At 44.9% G+C, this 18,800-nt stretch overlaps 1 protein-coding gene across 1 annotated transcript in view; it reads right to left on the bottom strand.

Annotated features, from left to right (window-relative positions):
- Positions 1-1,425: 1,425 nt before the first annotated feature.
- PRSS12 (serine protease 12) overlaps positions 1,426-18,800 on the bottom strand; it is an 80,970-nt gene continuing 63,595 nt past the window's right edge. The window contains exons 8-11 of the mRNA XM_030192722.1: positions 14,619-14,697; positions 13,514-13,636; positions 6,434-6,714; positions 1,426-2,090 (exon numbers count right to left, since the gene is read on the bottom strand). Of these exons, the coding sequence (XP_030048582.1) occupies positions 1,783-2,090; positions 6,434-6,714; positions 13,514-13,636; positions 14,619-14,697 (791 nt within the window). The 3' untranslated portion in view covers positions 1,426-1,782. The remainder of the gene's footprint in view (positions 2,091-6,433; positions 6,715-13,513; positions 13,637-14,618; positions 14,698-18,800) is intronic.

Below are 18,800 nucleotides of genomic sequence, written 5' to 3'. Positions count from 1 at the left end.
ACTCAATCCCACCTGCATCAGGCTCTGCCACTCTCTGGCTGCTCTCAGTTGAGTTGAGGTTCATCATGGTCTTTACTCAATCCCACCTGCATCAGGCTCTGCCACTCTCTGGCTGCTCTCAGTTGAGTTGAGGTTCACCATGGTCTTTACTCAATCCCACCTGCATCAGGCTTTGCCACTCTCTGGCTGCTCTCATTTGAGTTGAGGTTCACCATGGTCTTTACTCAATCCCACCTGCATCAGGCTCTGCCACTCTTATTTGAGCTGGTGCTTACCATGGTCTCATTCCTACCTGTGTCCAGCCTCACTGTGCTTTGTAATGAGTACCTTCTGGGTGACAGCTAGCTCACTTGGCTCAGTCCTCATGATATGCTCTGGTCAGATACCCTGGGTCAGTGCTCAGTACCTTCTCTAGACCATCCTGCTTAGTTCATGGACTGCCATGCTCCCTACTCATTTAAGTCTGCTTCAGTCTTGGCCCGCCAAGCTTTCTGCTCAGTCTGCTGGGACAGAGTGTGTGGTAAGGCCTCATCAAGTCCAGTCATGGACTGCCATACTCCCTGCTCAGTGCCATATAGTTAGGGGCTGCTCCTGCTATGTGGTATGCTTGTTCCTGTTTGAGTGGAGGAGTGGCCTCATGGTTAGTGCAGTGGCCTAAGAACCTGGGTTTGATTCCCACTACAGCGCCTTGTGACTCTGGGCAAGGAGTGGAGGAGTGGCCTGATGGTTAGTGCAACGGACTGCGGACCTGGAGAGCCAGGTTCGATTCCTACTGCAACCTCCGTGTGACCCTGGGCAAGTCACTTAGCCCTCCATTGCCTCAGGTACACTATACAGAACAAATAAACTGCCTCATTTGTCCTTTGAAAGAGGCGGTATATCAAATTGATAAACTTTACCCTCCATTGCCCCAGGTACAAAATCAGTAGCTGCATATAATATGTAAACCACTTTGATTTGCAACCACAGAATGGCAATATATCAAGTCCCATCCCCTCAAAGCTTGCCATGCTATCTGTTCATATGTACTTGGTATGAGGCCAGCTTAATCCTGCCTTGGTCAGGGCGTGCTGTGTTTTTGTTCATTTCCAGCTGGGATGAGAGTCACTATGCTCCCAACTCAGTCTCGCCTGAATCGAGGTGCACTGTGATAACTGCTCATTTCTGCATGGGTCAGGGCTCACCTTACTCCTGTCTCTCTCTCTCTCTAGGTTGTGTATCTGTATTCTCAGAGAATATCACCTCATCATTTAAAGAGTAATAATTTCTTTTCCATACAGACTATAAATCAAGAAAATGAGACCCACATTTAGTGTGGATCTGTGAAACCGCTCTCAGTATGGAGCAGCAGGTTCCTTCATCTCTCAAAAGTGCAGGTCACTCCTGCTTGGATGTAAGCAGAGTACTTGATTTTTCCCTCACAGTTTTACATGCAACAACCATCAGCTTCCAGTTGGGGATATCAGTGAACAGGATCACAACTCGTATTCAGCTATTAGAAGTAAGATCATTTAATGCTCTGCCTCACAGACACAGTGTGAGTGTCATTCCTGTTTTGGTTTTTGTTTATAGCCAGGGCTCCTGCCCCAGTTAATTCAAAAGTCAGAAAAGTGCAACATGAGTCATAACTGCAAAGTGTATGGTTTTAGCACCAAGATTAATGCACACAAGCTGCCTGTATCCCAACCACGTTTTGCTTCTATGTGTACACTGGCACGTCTGATATGAAAACGCAGTACAGGATACACATCTGAAATTCTGTCCCTGGGCTTACAAAGCTGCTCACGGCTGAGTCACAGTTTTTATCCAGGGCAGGAACGCCGAGACTTTGGTGTAAACACCTGGAGAATCCTTAATGCCACATCCGTAGCCCCAAGAGGTTACTCCATACAGCACCCAGCTCCCACTGGGACGCTGGCACACCAGAGGCCCTCCACTATCTCCCTGACAGCTGTCCACATGCTTCTGCTCCCGTGCGCTTCCGGCACAGATCATGCGGTTTGTGAATCGTCCCCCGTAGCGCTGCTCACACAAACTCTTGGGCAACAGTGTAATGGAAGCCTGCTGCAACGTACGGGAATAGGCACGACCTATGGAGGAAGAGACAAATTAGCACAGAGTGACAGACACTGCACAGAGCGCGCTACAGTCTATGAAATGGGCAAATACAGTACAGGGCAAGGCAACCACTGTATACAGGGTACAGTTAGATTACAACATATGACCCCCCACAATTTGCAGCATTCACATATAGTGAAGGGAGTAGCAGCAGCTGTAGGAAGCATGGAACCTACTCTAGGTAGCATACATCCCGTGTAGGGAGGGTGCACACATGACTTCCTTTCTAGGAAGCATGGAGATACCATGAAGTTAGTAATATGTGCTACAGGGTATCTGCAGTTACAGTTCAGGGAATGATCACCATTGTCCAGAGAAAGCAGACACTATAGGGAGCTGCTGAGCCCTCACAGTGTGACTGTGCAGAATGTAGGGAGCATGCAAGCCCAGTACAAGGTACGTTATCTATCTATTGAGCCTGCAAATAGGTGGGAAAATGTGGGATACAAATGCAATAAAATAAATAAATTAGGATTTATTTACCTGCCCTTTGAAGGAATTCACTCAAGGTTGTGTACAGTAAGAAGAAATCAAACATAAGCAACAGACAATCACAGAAGTAAAATATTCAAATAACAAGACAAAGCAGAAGCGTAGCTAGGTGGGACCACGGGGGTGTGGGCCCCCACAGATTTAGCCCTGGCCCCCTCTACTTTCGACCCCCCCCCCCCCCCCCCACTGCCGCCAGGTACCTTTGCTGGTGGGGGTCCTCAACCTCTGCCAGCCGAAGTCTTCTTCAGCGCCAGACGTCAGGAGTCAGGACTCACAGAAACAGATCAGCGAACGCACCGGAGACCAGCGCTGAAGAAGACTTCAGCTGGCGGGGATTGGGGACCCCCGCCAGCAAAGGTACCTGGCAGCGGGAGTGACGGGTCGGCAGCAGGCTAAACTGTGCCCCCCCACTTCTGGCTCTGGACCCCCCCTCCCGCCGAGGTCTGGCTATGCCCCTGATACAAAGTATGGCATAGTATACTACTTACAATGTCAACACAATATGTAATAGAACATTTCAATTGACAGCAGAGAATGTAACAACCACCGTAATAACAAACAATGAGTTTTGACTACCCGAGTCTTACCAGATTTTTGCCATTTTCAAACCAAATTTAGCTCCATGTCCAAAAATTGCCTTAACAAGGCCCTTGATAAGTTAGGTAGGAAGCTGAAGTCCAGATCCTCCAGGGTAGCATTTTCAGAAATGCTCCCCATTTCACACGCAGGACCGAAAAGGCAGGCACAGCTCCGAAGTCTCAATGCGTTGTTGAGACGATGGTACAGGGATGAGGGATTTAAATTTGTTAGGAACTGGGCAACATTCTGGGAAAGGGGGAGACTGTTCCGAAAGGACGGGCTCTGTCATGTTCCCTGTTTACGCAAGGTATGGGCATCTGAGGGTACGGCGGCCATCTTGGATTTGGGCATCTCCAGGATAGGGCAGCCATCTCAGAGGTGGGCGCCTTAGGATGGGGCGACCATCTTGGAGCTGGGCAGCCTCAGGATGGAAGCCCATATTTGGGCTTGGGGGCAGCCATCTTGAAGACAGCTGTGCATGTTGGGGCTTAATTCCTGTCCTATTTAAAGCCCTGCCTCCAGTCCTTCCACGCTTTGGCTTCTATTCAGTTTCATGGGTAGTTGCAGTGCTTCTGGTAGAGTGGATCAAATTGTGTCTGCTGGATATGGGCAGAGAAGGAGAGGGAGGAGTCGAAGATGACTCTGAGGTTGTGGGCAGATGAGACGGGGAGGATTTTTTTTTTTTTTTTTACATTTGTACCCCGTGCTTTCCCACTCATGGCAGGCTCAATGCGGCTTACATATTGTATACAGGTACTTATTTGTACCTGGGGCAATGGAGGGTTAAGTAACTTGCCCAGAGTCACAAGGAGCTGCCTGTGCCTGAAGTGGGAATCGAACTCAGTTCCTCATGACCAAAGTCCACCACCCTAACCACTAGGCCACTCCTCCACTGTTGCTACTATTTGAGATTCTACATGGAATGTTGCTAGTGGAATAGCAACATTCCATGTAGAATCTCCAATAGTAGCAACAGAATCTCCAATAGTAGCAACATTCCATGTAGAATCTCCAACAGTAGCAACATTCCATGTAGAACCTTAAATAGTAGCAACAGAATCTCAATAGTAGCAACATTCCGTGTAGAATCTCCAATAGTAGCAACATTCCATGTAGAATCTACAAATAGTAGCAACATTCCATGTAGAATCTCCAATAGTATCTATTTTATTTTTGTTACATTTGTACCCTGCGCTTTCCCACTCATGGCAGGCTCAATGTGGCTTACATGGGGCAATGGAGGGTTAAGTGACTTGCCCAGAGTCCCACTAGCAACATTCCATGTAGAAGTCGGCCCTTGCAGATCACCAATGTGGCCGCGCAGGCTTCTGCTTCTGTGAGTCTGACGTCCTGCACATACGTGCAGGACGTCAGACTCACAGAAACAGAAGCCTGCGCAGCCTTCTACATGGAATGTTGCTAGTGGAATAGCAACATTCCATGTAGAATCTCCAATAGTAGCAACATTCCATGTAGAATCTCCAATAGTATCTATTTTATTTTTGTTACATTTGTACCCTGCGCTTTCCCACTCATGGCAGGCTCAATGTGGCTTACATGGGGCAATGGAGGGTTAAGTGACTTGCCCAGAGTCCCACTAGCAACATTCCATGTAGAAGTCGGCCCTTGCAGATCACCAATGTGGCCGCGCAGGCTTCTGCTTCTGTGAGTCTGACGTCCTGCACGTACGTGCAGGACGTCAGACTCACAGAAACAGAAGCCTGCGCAGCCTTCTACATGGAATGTTGCTAGTGGAATAGCAACATTCCATGTAGAATCTACAAATAGTAGCAACATTCCACGTAGAATCTCCAATAGTAGCAACATTCCACATAGAATCTCCAATAGTAGCAACATTCCATGTAGAATCTCCAATATTATCTATTTTATTTTTGTTACATTTGTACCCTGCGCTTTCCCACTCATGGCAGGCTCAATGTGGCTTACATGGGGCAACAGAGGGTTAAGTGACTTGCCCAGAGTCACAAGGAGCTGCCTGTGCCTGAAGTGGGAATCCAACTCAGTTCCTCATGACCAAAGTCCACCACCCTAACCACTAGGCCACTCCTAGGGTGTTGTCTTATATTACTTATATTACTGCTTAACTTATCTTGTTTTATTCTCTGTTTCTATTAATTGAAAATTTATATGGAGGAAAATACTTCAGTGTTTCTAACAGTACCTTTCAATTAATAGAAACTGAGAATAAAACACGTTAAGTTAAGTAGTAATATAAGTTGGGAAGTTAGGTATCATTTAGTGATAACAGATTATTTTAAAAAAGGTTTGGACAAGTTCCTGGAGGAAAAGTCCATTGTCTGTTACTGAGATGGACATGGGGGAAGCCACTGCTTGTCCTGGGATTGGTAGCATGGAATGGTGCTATTAATTGGGTTTCTGCCAGGTACTTGTGACCTGGGTTGGCCACTGTAGGAAATAGGATACTGGGCTAGATGGACCATTGGTCTGACCCAGTATGGCTACTCTTATGTTCTTATGTCCCAACCTCTGTACAGAACATGCAGGTATCAGTGCTGGTACTGGATTTGCCTCATAAAGAGACAGAAGAGAGGGTTCAGGAGTACAAAAACACAAGGAACAAAAGAAAAAAGGCACAACTGGGTCTTCAAGACAGTGACAAATGAGAATCCTTTATTCTTCAAGACCCGACACAGGCCATGTTTCGGCGCAACAGTGCCTACCTCAGGGGTCCAAAACAAAAGAAGCTCTTGAAGATAAAAACTAAACAGACAAAACATCATTATGCAGTATTGCAAAACTGTAACTGAACATCAAACCACCATGGTGAACTCCAAAAGAGTTTACCTCAACGTATCAGTGGAATTGCAGTTGCAGTTAGTTTCTCTGATAAGAACAGGCCTCCAACACCATGGATGCAATGGAATAAGACCAGGACTGGCTCAACTTATTCCTGATGACTTTGATCCTTCTAGAATCTTTGAGCAGAACAGGAGCAACTACAGTACTAAATGTAACGCTCACGTGCTACAAGCTATGTGTATAACTTACAGTATTCTATAAGTTACACATGTAAGTGGGAAATATGCCCAAGCTTCACCCGTGTGATCACCCCCCTTGAGGTTACGCATTTAAGCACTTACATGCTCCGTTACCGAAGAGTGTGTAGTGCCCAGTTATAGAATTGCCCTGCTTCCTTGCTTGTGCCTAACACAGAGACATATGTGATAGTAGTGCATCCTGTTACCCTGTGCCATGCTCTTACCTGTGTCACCCCAACCAGTGATGTAACAGTTTGAGGAGATTTTCTGTGGCCGCTCTCTCTTAAAGGGTAGGCAAACTGGTAAGACATGAGAGCTGAACTGGGTACAATGCTCCTCTGGCCCACGCAGTCTCACCAAGGCAATGTCGTAGTCACTTCCATTGGGTTGATATTCCTTGTGTATCACAATCTGCTCAACCCCAATGTCCTCCTCATAATCTTCAGGCACAAGCGTGTGATAATCTCCAACCCGCACAACATAGCTTTGAGAGTTCTTACCGTACCTGAGAAAAACAAAACACATCTCAGTCCTTTGGCATGTCAACCACAACAGGAGAAAGGCTCTTATGCCATTACACTCAAAACATGAAGCAAAGGCCTCTGTCATCACAGCAAAAATAGGAAGAAGATAATTCAACTGAAATACCCAAAACAGAAAGCAAGAGTCTTCCAACATCATGCCCAAAACAAGAGGCAGAATACCCAAAATAAGAGTGATAATCCTTCACCTTCACACTTAAAACAGGAAGCAGAGGCATCTCTCATCACACCACAGGAAGGTGAATCTTCTACTTAACCACTCTACTACTACTTCTTAGTTCTACAGAGCGACTAGACGTAAGAAGCACTGTACATCAACAAGTAAGAGATAATCCTTAGACAAAGCTGACTATCTACGCAAGTCAAACAGGCCAAATAAGAGATTAGGGACCTTCAAAAACAATGAAGTCCTGAGGAGTGAAAATCAAAATTCAAGCAATGTATAAATAGGTCTACCAACTCCAAGTAGGCTGCAACCAACCAACATAAAAGGCCTGTTTGGAATTGTTTATTATAAACACAATAAGCACAGTAAATGATGGCAAATAAATATCTCCACAGTACATCCAGTTGCCCAACAAGGCAGCCACAGCTGCATCCACCACTCCATACAGGTTACACTCCTTCATGACTAAACACCGGCATCAGAAGGCAGTCGGCAGTTTGTCACTAATGTCACAACATCATGCCCAATAGTCTGAAGAGTGGTTTTATTATATAGTCACGTTTGTTATCGATACATGATTAAGGGACTCATTTTCAAAACAGAAAAATGCTCAAAAATGGATGTTTTTCTTTCAAAAACATCCAAATCGCTATTTTCGAAACAAATTCTTAAGACTTTTTCTATGCAGTTCGTCTGCAGTGTGTCCAAATCACAAGGAAGTGTGTTGGAGGTGGGATTTGGGCAGTCCCACAACTTGGACATCTTTCTGCCATAATGGAGCAAAGCAAAAACATCCAGGGCTAAAAGTTGGATGTATTGGTCAGTAACGACTAATCCTCAAAGACAGGAGAAATACTAATCCTATGCACTCTCGGCAATCCTTTAATAATCCGCATGGGGTACGATATTATAATACACTTCATATATTGCAAACCAGTCACTTATGAATGCAACTGTGTGTATATTGAATATGCTCAGATTTGCACCGTGAGACAAGTAAAGGACTTTGTGTTTCCATATTCTTTTTATAGCAGCATCACAGATATAATACTAAAAAACAAAAACGTTATCTGTATATGTCGGGAAACTGCTTCATGGCTGGTGGTTCCATCCACACTATTTTATCTTTTTATTCAATCAATATTAAAATGTCACACGGTGATCACCCATCAGTGATCTAAAACCAATCACCCAAAGGGCTCTGCATACTCCGTGGTCCCCGACCACTGCTCTGGGTTTCAATAATTCTTCATCAGGGAGTGTCACTGTGCCTAGAAAAGCATACATATATTGACATACTACTCACTCATGTACTCATATGACCCTCTATGCCACCAGTATAAAAATTGTACAAACTATCAACAAAATCTAAAGAGCACCTACGAAAAGGTATAAACAAGATGGAGTCGGTCCAGACAGCGGCTACAAAATTAGTAAGCGGTCTTGAACACAATAAATATAGGGACAGGCTTACCACAGGAATGTCTCACCACAGGTATGTCTTGAAGCGTATGATAAATTATTGGAGGGGTTGTGGCATTGTAGTGTGAGAATTAAATTGACTATTTATGAAGACCATGATGTACTGGTGCTCTTTGCATTTTGACTCGTACACAGTGGCCTGAAACATGATGTTTCTAACTTCTAGGATATGTTAATTCCCCTGATGAAGCAAAAGCGTTGCGAAACACAGCTGGTGTTGGGAAGATCATTATGAGGAAAGGAGTACCCAAGTGGTTGAGCAAATATGTGGTTTTGAAGTTAGAGGAACAATTTTAAGAGAGCACGAGCACACTTTCACAATTATCATTCACTCCGGATATATGGACTATGACATGTTGTTGCAAGTAGTGTCCCAAGATACCATCTCCAGATAAGTATTTTGAGAGCAATATAACTGATAGTTTATATTGTAATACAAATAGCTTTCTGATTCTGATAATGGAGGTAGGTAGGGACAAGTGCAGTGACATACCTGTGGTGAGACATTGCTGTGGTGAGCCTGTTAAAATTGAATACTGGTTTACAAATAGAAACCCTCGATCATTCTTCTAACGGAAAAAATATTTTCTCCTATTTGTTTTAGAAGTATTTCCACGTAACTTCCTTGAGGATCATACATACGTAGTGGAGGCATATGCAGTGGGACTTGACTGCTTCCCTCTGGGCCTCCTCAACCTGGCTATGCCCTGAGCTTTTATACTCCCTGGACCACACCTTCCTTGCTCCACCCTCATGTGTCACTTCCCCCATGGGCAGGAAATGTAAGGTTTAAGGTGGTTCTGCCACTATGAGGGAGTGTCATTAAAGGAGATTGGTAACTTCCTATAGACTCCCTCACAGCAACATTTAGGAACAACCACTCCACCAGCTAAAGTCTGAATGGATCACTTCTGCACAGCCCCATTCTTATGGAAGGCCACTCAGCCAGCATGACTTCAAAGGGTCTGCCAAGAATTACGATTTCAGAAGGGGCAACTTACCATTTCATTGCCTAAGGATAGCTGGAAAGTTAAATATGTTCCATGGCAGGCCTGCTACTTCTCTCACAGGTGCCTCCTCAGTTTTCTGGTCCTCCCTCTTCCACCCCCAATACAACTTCCTCTCTTTCTCCCCATCACTCACCTAAAAGAGCCTCCTCATTCTCTCTTCCCCTCACCCCTCCCCAAGCAGCCTCTTCTCTAATATGGTTGATTCAAGACCCAGGGGCCTGCTGAATATCTTCAGACCAACTCTGTGGCAGAATCAACTTCCAACAAACTAAGCATAGGGTGTATGAGCTGAGGTGTGTGTTTAGAAGGCCAGAGTTTTCCCCACATCCACCTACTACACAGGTTTCTTAGAAAGTTGAAACCCTTGTGGTGGGGTTGCCAACTTCTTGAAATAGAAAAACCTGCCACATCTATGCCTCACCCCCAACAAATAGTTGCCACGAGGGTAGCAATGCAAGCTTCAGCACCTGAGGCCACATTAAGGTTTGGAGCATTGGAGGAAGGGAAAGAGAATGGGGCTTGATATACTGCCTTTCTGTGGTTTTTTTTGCAACTACATTCAAAGCGGTTTACATGGTATATACAGGTACTTATTCGTACCTGGGGCAATGGAGGGTTAAGTGACTTGCCCAGAGTCACAAGGAGCTGCAGTGGGAATCGAACTCAGTTCCCCAGGATCAAAGTCCACTGCACTAACCACTAGGCTACTCCTCCACTCATTCCACCAATAAGAGCCAACCTCATCAGTGATGTCACAATGGCTTGATTGCCCGATACTTGGCTCACTTCTGATATTGTGATGTCATAAGGGAAAGGGAAATGGGACTTGATGCCTTTCTGTGGTTTTTGCAACTACATTCAAAGCGGTTTACATATATTCAGGTACTTATTTTGTACCAGGGTCAATGGAGGGTTAAGTGACTTGCCCAGACTCACAAGGACCTGCAGTGGGAATTGACTCAGTTCCCCAGGATCAAAGTCCACTGCACTAACCACTAGGCTACTCCTCCACTCATTCCACCAATAAGAGCCAACCTCATCAGTGATGTCACAATGGCTTGATTGCCCGATACTTGGCTCACTTCTGATATTGTGATGTCATAAGGGAAAGGGGGAAGGGAAATGGGACTTGATATACCGCCTTTCTGAGGTTTTTGCAACTACATTCAAAGCGGTTTACATGGTATATACAGGTACTTATTCGTACCTGGGGCAATGGAGGGTTAAGTGACTTGCCCAGAGTCACAAGGAGCTGCAGTGGGAATCGAACCCAGTTCTCCAGGATCAAAGTCCACTGCACTAACCACTAGGCTACTCCCCCAAAACACATAAGCTTCCCCCTACAGTATTAACATCAAACAAATTCTGCATCCATTGAATCCATGGCCTTCGTCCAACATTGGGTGCAGACCAGAGCTAGGACTTATCAAAGAAATTTCTGATTCTACAAACACAAAGCCATAGAGTCAATAAATGGTGCCCAAAACTAGAGAATACTAGCTTAACATGCATTTCATGCCTAATTTATGCCTGTCAAAGGCTTGTGGAAATGCTGGTTCTCAACTATTATCCTACTAAGAGGCATATTTTCAAAGCACTTAGCCTTCCAAAGTTCCATAGGTTTCTGTGGAACTTTGGAAGGCTAAGTGCTTTGAAAATATGCCTCTAAATGCACTACTACTACGCAGTGTCAAATCTAAGTCTTTTACTGGGAACTTTACATCTAAATACACATCAACTTCATCAGTCCCAGTTCTTACTCTCATCACACCATCTTCACACATCACTGTTCTCACAAGCGATTCAAAGCAGTTTAACTCTTGCCTCTAGCACTCTTGCCTGTAGCACCACCGCCAACTCCAGGCTCCGCCCTTTCTGCCTCGGCTCACCCTATGCCTGGAATAAACTCCCTGAGCCCATACGCCAGGCCCCCTCCCTACCCATCTTCAAGTCCTTGCTCAAAGGCCACCTCTTCTCTGTCGCTTTCGGCACCTAACCATTGTACCTCCATCCAGGAAATCTAGACTTTTCCAATTTGATTGTCTGCACATTTTGTCCATTAGATTGTAAGCTCCTTTGAGCAGGGACTGTCCTTCTTTGTTAGATTGTACAGCGCTGCGTAACCCTGGTAGCGCTTTAGAAATGTTAAATAGTAGTAGTAGTAGTAGAATAAGAACTGGGACTGATGAAGTTGATGTGGGTTCTCAACTATTGGCAGTTAGGTATAGAAATGCAGGTACTGTATATTTTATAAAACCGAGCCTAAATTTTGGGAGTGCCCCTGACCTGCCCATGCCTCTTTTGGAATTGTGCACTATGAAAGTTAGGCATGGATGTTATACTGAAAGGATCAAAACACATGAAGTCCACACTCACTGTTCAGCAATGCATCAATACACTCTCTTCTGAATTCTCATCCCCCGTAATGTCACCACATTTACACCTTTACTCACAGAAAAATGCTATGCCGAATGTTCTCTTGTTATTGTCTTGTTGCTCTATCAGTTTCCCGTTGTTTCTTTCCAATGTTCCATTGCTCTTTTCCATTGTTCTGTTCCCTTAATGATACTTTGACCCTGTCTTCGCATAACTCATCAAAATGTAATCCATAACCGAATTGTAACAAATTGTACTCCCATCATTTACAATGTATTGTAAGCCACACTGAGCCCGCAAATAGGTGGGAAAATGTGGGATACAAATGCAATAAATAAATAAAAAATAGAAGACAGCAAAGGGCAGATCTGTGCGTAAATCCTAATTACTGCCAATCAAGTGCTTATTAACAAAGGCATCTAATAGTAAAAATAATAATGAAGTGGCAACAGTAGAAGAAAGAGAAATACAATACGAAACCATGTTAATCTTAAGAGGGTGGGAGAAAAAAAGGCAGGAGAGAGAAATCACAGTCTACAGTCAGGTTGTGTTAGGAAGGAAAAGAGATGAGCTTTGAGGGTTTGCTTAAAAGTGGGAATGGAGGGTTGGTTCCTGATGAATAGTGGACGGTCATTCCAGAGTTTGGGACCATTGTAACGGAATGCTGATTGACGGGTACTGGATAGCTGAAGCTGGGTGGCAGAGGGTTACATCAGAAGGTTCTTATCAGCGGAATGAAGGCAGCGAAGGGGGACATAGGGAACAAGGAGTTTATTGAGATAGGAAGGTGATGAGGGAGATCTGGATTTGTAGACAAGAAGCAGAGTTTTGAAAATAATGTGAGCAGAGACAGGAAGCCAGTGTTCAGAGCTTTTGACACTGTTGATCACCGCCTACTCCTTGATACGCTGTCCTCACTTGGATTTCAGGGCTCTGTTCTTTCCTTTTTTTCTTCTTCTCTCTCCCATCGTACTTTTAGTGTATACTCTGGTGGATCCTCCTCTACTTCTATCCCACTGTCAGCTGGTGTACCTCAGGGATCTGTCCTGGGACCTCTTCTTTTCTCCATCTATACTTCTTCCCTTGGTACTCTGATCTCATCCCATGATTTTCAGTATCACCTTTATGCTGATGACTCCCAGATCTACCTCTCCATGCCAGAAATTTCAGAAGGAATCCAGGCCACAGTATCAACCTGTCTGACATTGATGCCTAGAAGTCTCACTGACACCTGAAACAAAACATGACCAAGACTGAACTTCTTGTCTTTCCCCTCTAAACCCACCTGTCCTCTTCCCCCATTCTCTATCTCTGTGGATAACACTCTCATCCTCCGTCTCATCAGCTTGTAACCTTGCGGTCATCTTCAACTCCTCTCCTTGTCTGCACATATTCAGCATACTGCTAAAACCTGTCGTTTCTTCCTCTATAATATCAGCAAAATTCATCCTTTCCTTTCTGAGCACACTACCAGAACTCTTAGCCACACTCATCACTTTTCGCTTAGACTATTGCAACTTGCTTCTGACAGGTGTCCCACTGTACAGCAGAAATGGTCATCCATATTCTGAGTCAGAATGGCATTTTAGAAAGGACGTCCATCTAACTACTCTTTTAATGTGTCTTGTCTGTTGTTGGCTTCTGTAAAGCATATGTAGTACACTATTGTGAGATATCGCAGTCTATAAATGTAAATAAATCAAATGGTATGTGGGGTTCTCAGCCTACCTCTTAAAACAATGTGCTGCGGTCAGTACCCAGCAGCTGCCGATGAGCGTGGCACCACACAGCAGCCTCCCATCTCCATGTGTAGACCTCAGGCGAAGTGCCACCTGCCATGGCCAACCTCCCCTAAATCAAGGAACAAAGCAAAGCCAGTTATTACTACCAAGCAATGCAGGTATGCTAGCCCCCCCACCCCCCACCCCCACATAGCCTAGGAGGAGATAATCCCCCAAACAATGTGGAGAGACAAATCCACAGCAATGTAGATACACTATCCCAGGAGGATGCAGAAAAATAGGAGAAAGGCAATAGGAATTGGAACTGGTTGACCCCACAGCCCACCTGCATAGTTTTCATGAGTGACATCAGCCATCTGCGGCACTAGGCACTAATAAAATTGAAGAGCAACTGATGTATATGGGCACACGGCTAAAGGGGTGAGGCACCCCTTTGCAGCCTCTACAAATTGGTGTTTATTGAATGAGTGGCTAAGATCGAGATTTTATATTAACAATGAGTAAGTGGAAGGCAAAGACTAAAGACTGGTTAAGATACTACCATCAGCAGTGCTCGAGCATCTTCCTTTGCTGAGTCCTTATTGAAATCTCAGTGAGGAGGTTTCTTGAAGCCCTGTGCTCTGACCACCATCACCCCCACTAGTCCGTGAGGGGTCCTTTTACAAAGCTGCGGCAAAAAGGAGCCTGCGCTGATGTCGCTGTGTTGTTGATGCACGCCAAGGGCCCCCTTGTACTGCAGCGGGTAAATTTTCAGCTAGATCCTGGCTACTCAGTTAACTGGGGATTTGCTGTTCCGAGCGCAAGGCGGGAACCTGTCACTCTATGCTGATTGGTTGAATCTAATCCAATCAGCTTTAAGCTGGGAGAGTGTGTCCAGGCAGGCAGCCTGCGGAGAGGGCTACCAGTGTGTCTACCTCTGATATCGCTTTCCAGAAGTTGAATTCTGGAGGCATTTATCTTAGGAACAGCCAGATCAATGGTGACCTTTATAAGAGGAAACGTACAGAGCAGGTTGCTTCAGCAGACTGCTGTGGTTTAGGAGGATCCTGACACTCTGACAGGATGATCACTGTGCAGTCAAAAGCACTCACCTCAAGGAGTTTTTCCCACCGATGATCCGCTTTGGCCGACGATGGATTAATCTTGAGCCACAGCTGGCAGAAAAAGAGTCTGTAAGGAAGGGAGCAGAGCTTGGTAAATCAATTAACTGCAGCCTTGGTGAGGAAGAAAAGCATCACTTTTAAAGTGCACCACTCCTGTCTACAATGCACCAGAAAAACCCCAGCATAACATAAGAACATGAGTAGCCATACTGGGTCAGAGCAATGGTCCATCTAGCCCAGTATCCTGTTTCCAACAGTGGTCAAGCCAGGTCACAAGTACCTGGCAGAAACCCAAATCGTGGCAACATTCTATGCTACCAAACCCAGGGCAACCAGTTGCTTCCCATGTCTGTCTCAATAGCAGGCCATGGACTTTTCCTCCAGGAACTTCTCCAAACCTTTTTTAAACCCAGATACACTAACTGTTGCTACCACATCCTCCGGCAAAGAGTTCCAGAGCTTCACTATTCATTGAATGAAAAAATAATTCCTCCTATTTGTTTTAAAAGAATTTCCAAGTAACTTTCTCGAGTGTCCCCTAATCTTTGTACTTTTGGAACAAGTAACAAAATCGATTTACTTCTACTCGTTCTACACCCCTCAGGATTTTGCAGACCTCGGTCATATCTCCCCTCATCCATCTCTTTTCCAAGTTGAAGAGCCCTCACCTCTTTAGCCTTTCCTCATACGAGAGGAGTTCCACCCCCTTTATCATTTTGGTCGCTCCTCTTCGAACTTTTTCTAATTCTGCTATATCGTTTTTGAGTTACAGCGACCAGAACTGAAGGCAATACTCAAGGTGAGGTCACACCATGGAGAGATATAGAGACAAGCAAGGAACACGGGCTTCCTACCTTGGGACGCTTCCAGTTTTAAAGACAATACAAGCTCTAAGCCCTCTGCGGTGTAACAGTGCTTGCATTGTTTGGATCAATTGGCCTGCTCGGCTTCAGGACATGAGTCCTAGACACAAGGCCGGTCTTAGGCAGGGATGACAGGAGCAGTCGCACAGGGCCCTGCAGTGCTCCCTCCCGCTCCCGCCATTGCCGCAATCTGACTCCTTGCCTCCTCTCCCCTGAGCCGCAGGGTGCCCTCCCGGTACGTACCCAAAGCCACCCTGGTGGTCTAGTGGAGTCTTTGGGGCAGGAAAGATCCCCAGTCTTTCCTGCCCGCTGATTCAGTAAAATTGTTCAGGTGTATGAAAGACTGACTTTCTGGATAGATTTACTCTGCCATATATATATATATATATTATTATTTTTTTCATGCTACAGACACATGTCTGGGCTGGCTCAGGGAATATCTAGCTGTATTCCATGAAGGTTAACCCTGTGAGATTTTCTTTGCTTGATTTTCTTCTAAGCTGCCATTAAAGGGCAGGAGCCTGACACCTGCATCACACTCTGCCCTGTAACACACAGAAAGATGTCCAAACAAGGCAGGGACAGACGTCTTGAGGGAATAAAAGGAATCAGAGGGTACCTAGAATCCAGCTTCAAGGATAACTACAGCCCCAGCTGATACACAATAAATATCCCTCTCCTAAGAATACAGGAGGCCACTGTCCTTTAAGCAAATCTCCTAGAAATAATAAATTACTGTACGATTCAGTGTCTACATTTTACTCTTTAATGGATTCTGCCAGATACTTGTGATCTGGATTGGCCACTGTTGGAAACAATTCTTATGTTCCCAAATAAAATTATCTGACATAACATAAATGAATGACATGAAATATGGAGAAAACATTTCCCAGCAGCCCTGCCTTCTTCAGCCACTTAGGAAAGTCCCCTGGAACACTTGAACAGATGAGGAGTTCCAGGAATTATTTAAAGTAATTCTTTATAATGGATTTCTAAACCTGCACTACCCAAGCTGCAAAGGACTTAAATACAAAACAACTTACGCATCCAGTTTCTCCTACATAAATTCTCCTAAATAAGCACACAACTGTGGAACCAAAAGCCTTGAAAACGACGTACAGCCACCTAAACTTCCGGAAATCACTAAAAACCAACCTGTTTAAAAAGGCATACCCTGACGATCCAACATAAATGCCTAATCTCTGCAACACAACAAAACTAAAGCACGTAATGGACATAACACAACTCTTCCGTTCTCCGATTCCCTCATGCGGACGTGCCACATGAACTTGATCTTACCACAACATCACACTGTATTTGTTCACACCGGAGCCTGCAAAAGCCTCTCCGGTACTATGTAAGCCACATTGAGCCTACAAATAGGTGGGAAAATGTGGGATACAAATGTAAAATAAATAAAATAAAAATATGGAAATAAGATATAATATTTCCAACTACACTGCATACAGATGACTTAAACTTTCCAATTCTGTTACAAACATCCTGAACACTTTATTCTCTCCCGCCTCTCCTCCGCTTCCCAGGCTCTCACTCCTCTGTTCTCGTTGCCACCTCCACCCCTCCCTCGCCCCCTCCTTTCATTCTGCTCTCTACTCTCCCCTCTAACACAGAAATGTGAGTAGAATAACAGATCAGGACCATAAAAACCACTTAATGGAGGAACAGCTTAGGACTGAATTCTCTAACCGGACCTAAAAAATCGGTGCTTAAAAAAATACGCTTAGGGCTACTCTACAAACAGCAATTAAAGTTAGGTTTACAGAATAGCAGTTAGCACTGGGAACTGCGATTTCATTTAGGCATGATTATACCAATGAAAGCAGCTGTGTATGTTGTAAGCATGCAGAGGTTACAGGGCGTAAGTTTCAGTTAAATTCATATACAGACTGCAATACTTCTCAGGTGGTATGTGGAATAGTATGTCCATGCACTAAGTGCTACATAGGGTACAGTAAACGTAAGATCAAACACAGGAAATAAACAAGAAGCTCCCCTGGAGCAGAGGAGTGGCCTAGTGGTTAGGGTGGTGGACTTTGGTCCTGGGGAACTGAGGAACTGAGTTGGATTCCCACTTCAGGCACAGGCAGCTCCTTGTGACTCTGGGCAAGTCACTTAACCCTCCATTGCCCCATGTAAGCCACATTGAGCCTGCCATGAGTGGGAAAGCGCAGGGTACAAATGTAACAGAAATAAAATAGATACTATTGGAGATTCTACATGGAATGTTGCTACTATTGGAGATTCTACATGGAATGTTGCTATTCCACTAGCAACATTCCATGTAGAAGGCTGCGCAGGCTTCTGTTTCTGTGAGTCTGACGTCCTGCACGTACGTGCAGGACGTCAGACTCACAGAAGCAGAAGCCTGCGCGGCCACATTGGTGATCTGCAAGGGCCGACTTCTACATGGAATAGCAACATTCCATGTAGAATCTCCAATAGTAGCAACAGTGGAGGAGTGGCCTAGTGGTTAGGGTGGTGGACTTTGGTCCTGGGGAACTGAGTTCGATTCCCACTTCAGGCACAGGCAGCTCCTTGTGACTCTGGGCAAGTCACTTAACCCTCCATTGCCCCATGTAAGCCGCATTGAGCCTGCCATGAGTGGGAAAGCGCAGGGTACAAATGTAACAAAAAAAAAAAAAAAGAAGCTCCCCTGGTTAATCCCTGGCACCAATACCATCATACAGAACAAGATTTGTGGTTTGGACATAAGAACATAAATATTGCCATACTGGGACAGACCAAGCCAGTATCCTGCTTCCAACAGTGGCCGATCCAGGTCACAAGTACCTGGCAAGATCCCCCCAAAAGTACAAAACATTTTATGCTGCTTATTCTAGAAAGAAGTATTGGATTTTCCCCAAGTCCATTTTAATAATGGCTTATGGACTTTTCTTTTAGGAAGTTCAGACCCCTGGACTCCCTAACCACCTCTTAAAAAAAACAGTTCTGACCCCACTAACACCCCTCACACCTCTCTGAACCAGTTCAAAATAGTTACCTGTGCAGAGGCTTGTAAAATAACCCCGGGACATGCATTAAAGGCTGCCATGGTGGTCTCTGTAAATCTCTGCTGTTTGCTTTAGAAGCAAGAGTAGAAGGACTTGCATTTCTAAGGCATCCCACAGTGTTTCCTCCATTCCCACAGTCCCTACATTTCAATTAGCCTTCAAATAGGAAGCAATTTTCAAGAAAACTGTCTGGCATATGCTCCATGGGTGCTTACCACCTGATGACCTGAAGTCTACACACACACACACACACACACATATATATATATACTCCT

This window comes from Microcaecilia unicolor, chromosome 2, assembly GCF_901765095.1.
Source record: "Microcaecilia unicolor chromosome 2, aMicUni1.1, whole genome shotgun sequence".
NCBI lineage: Eukaryota > Metazoa > Chordata > Amphibia > Gymnophiona > Siphonopidae > Microcaecilia > Microcaecilia unicolor.
The sequence above is the reverse complement of the archived record's forward strand: the minus strand, read 5'-3'. Positions and strand labels throughout refer to the sequence as shown.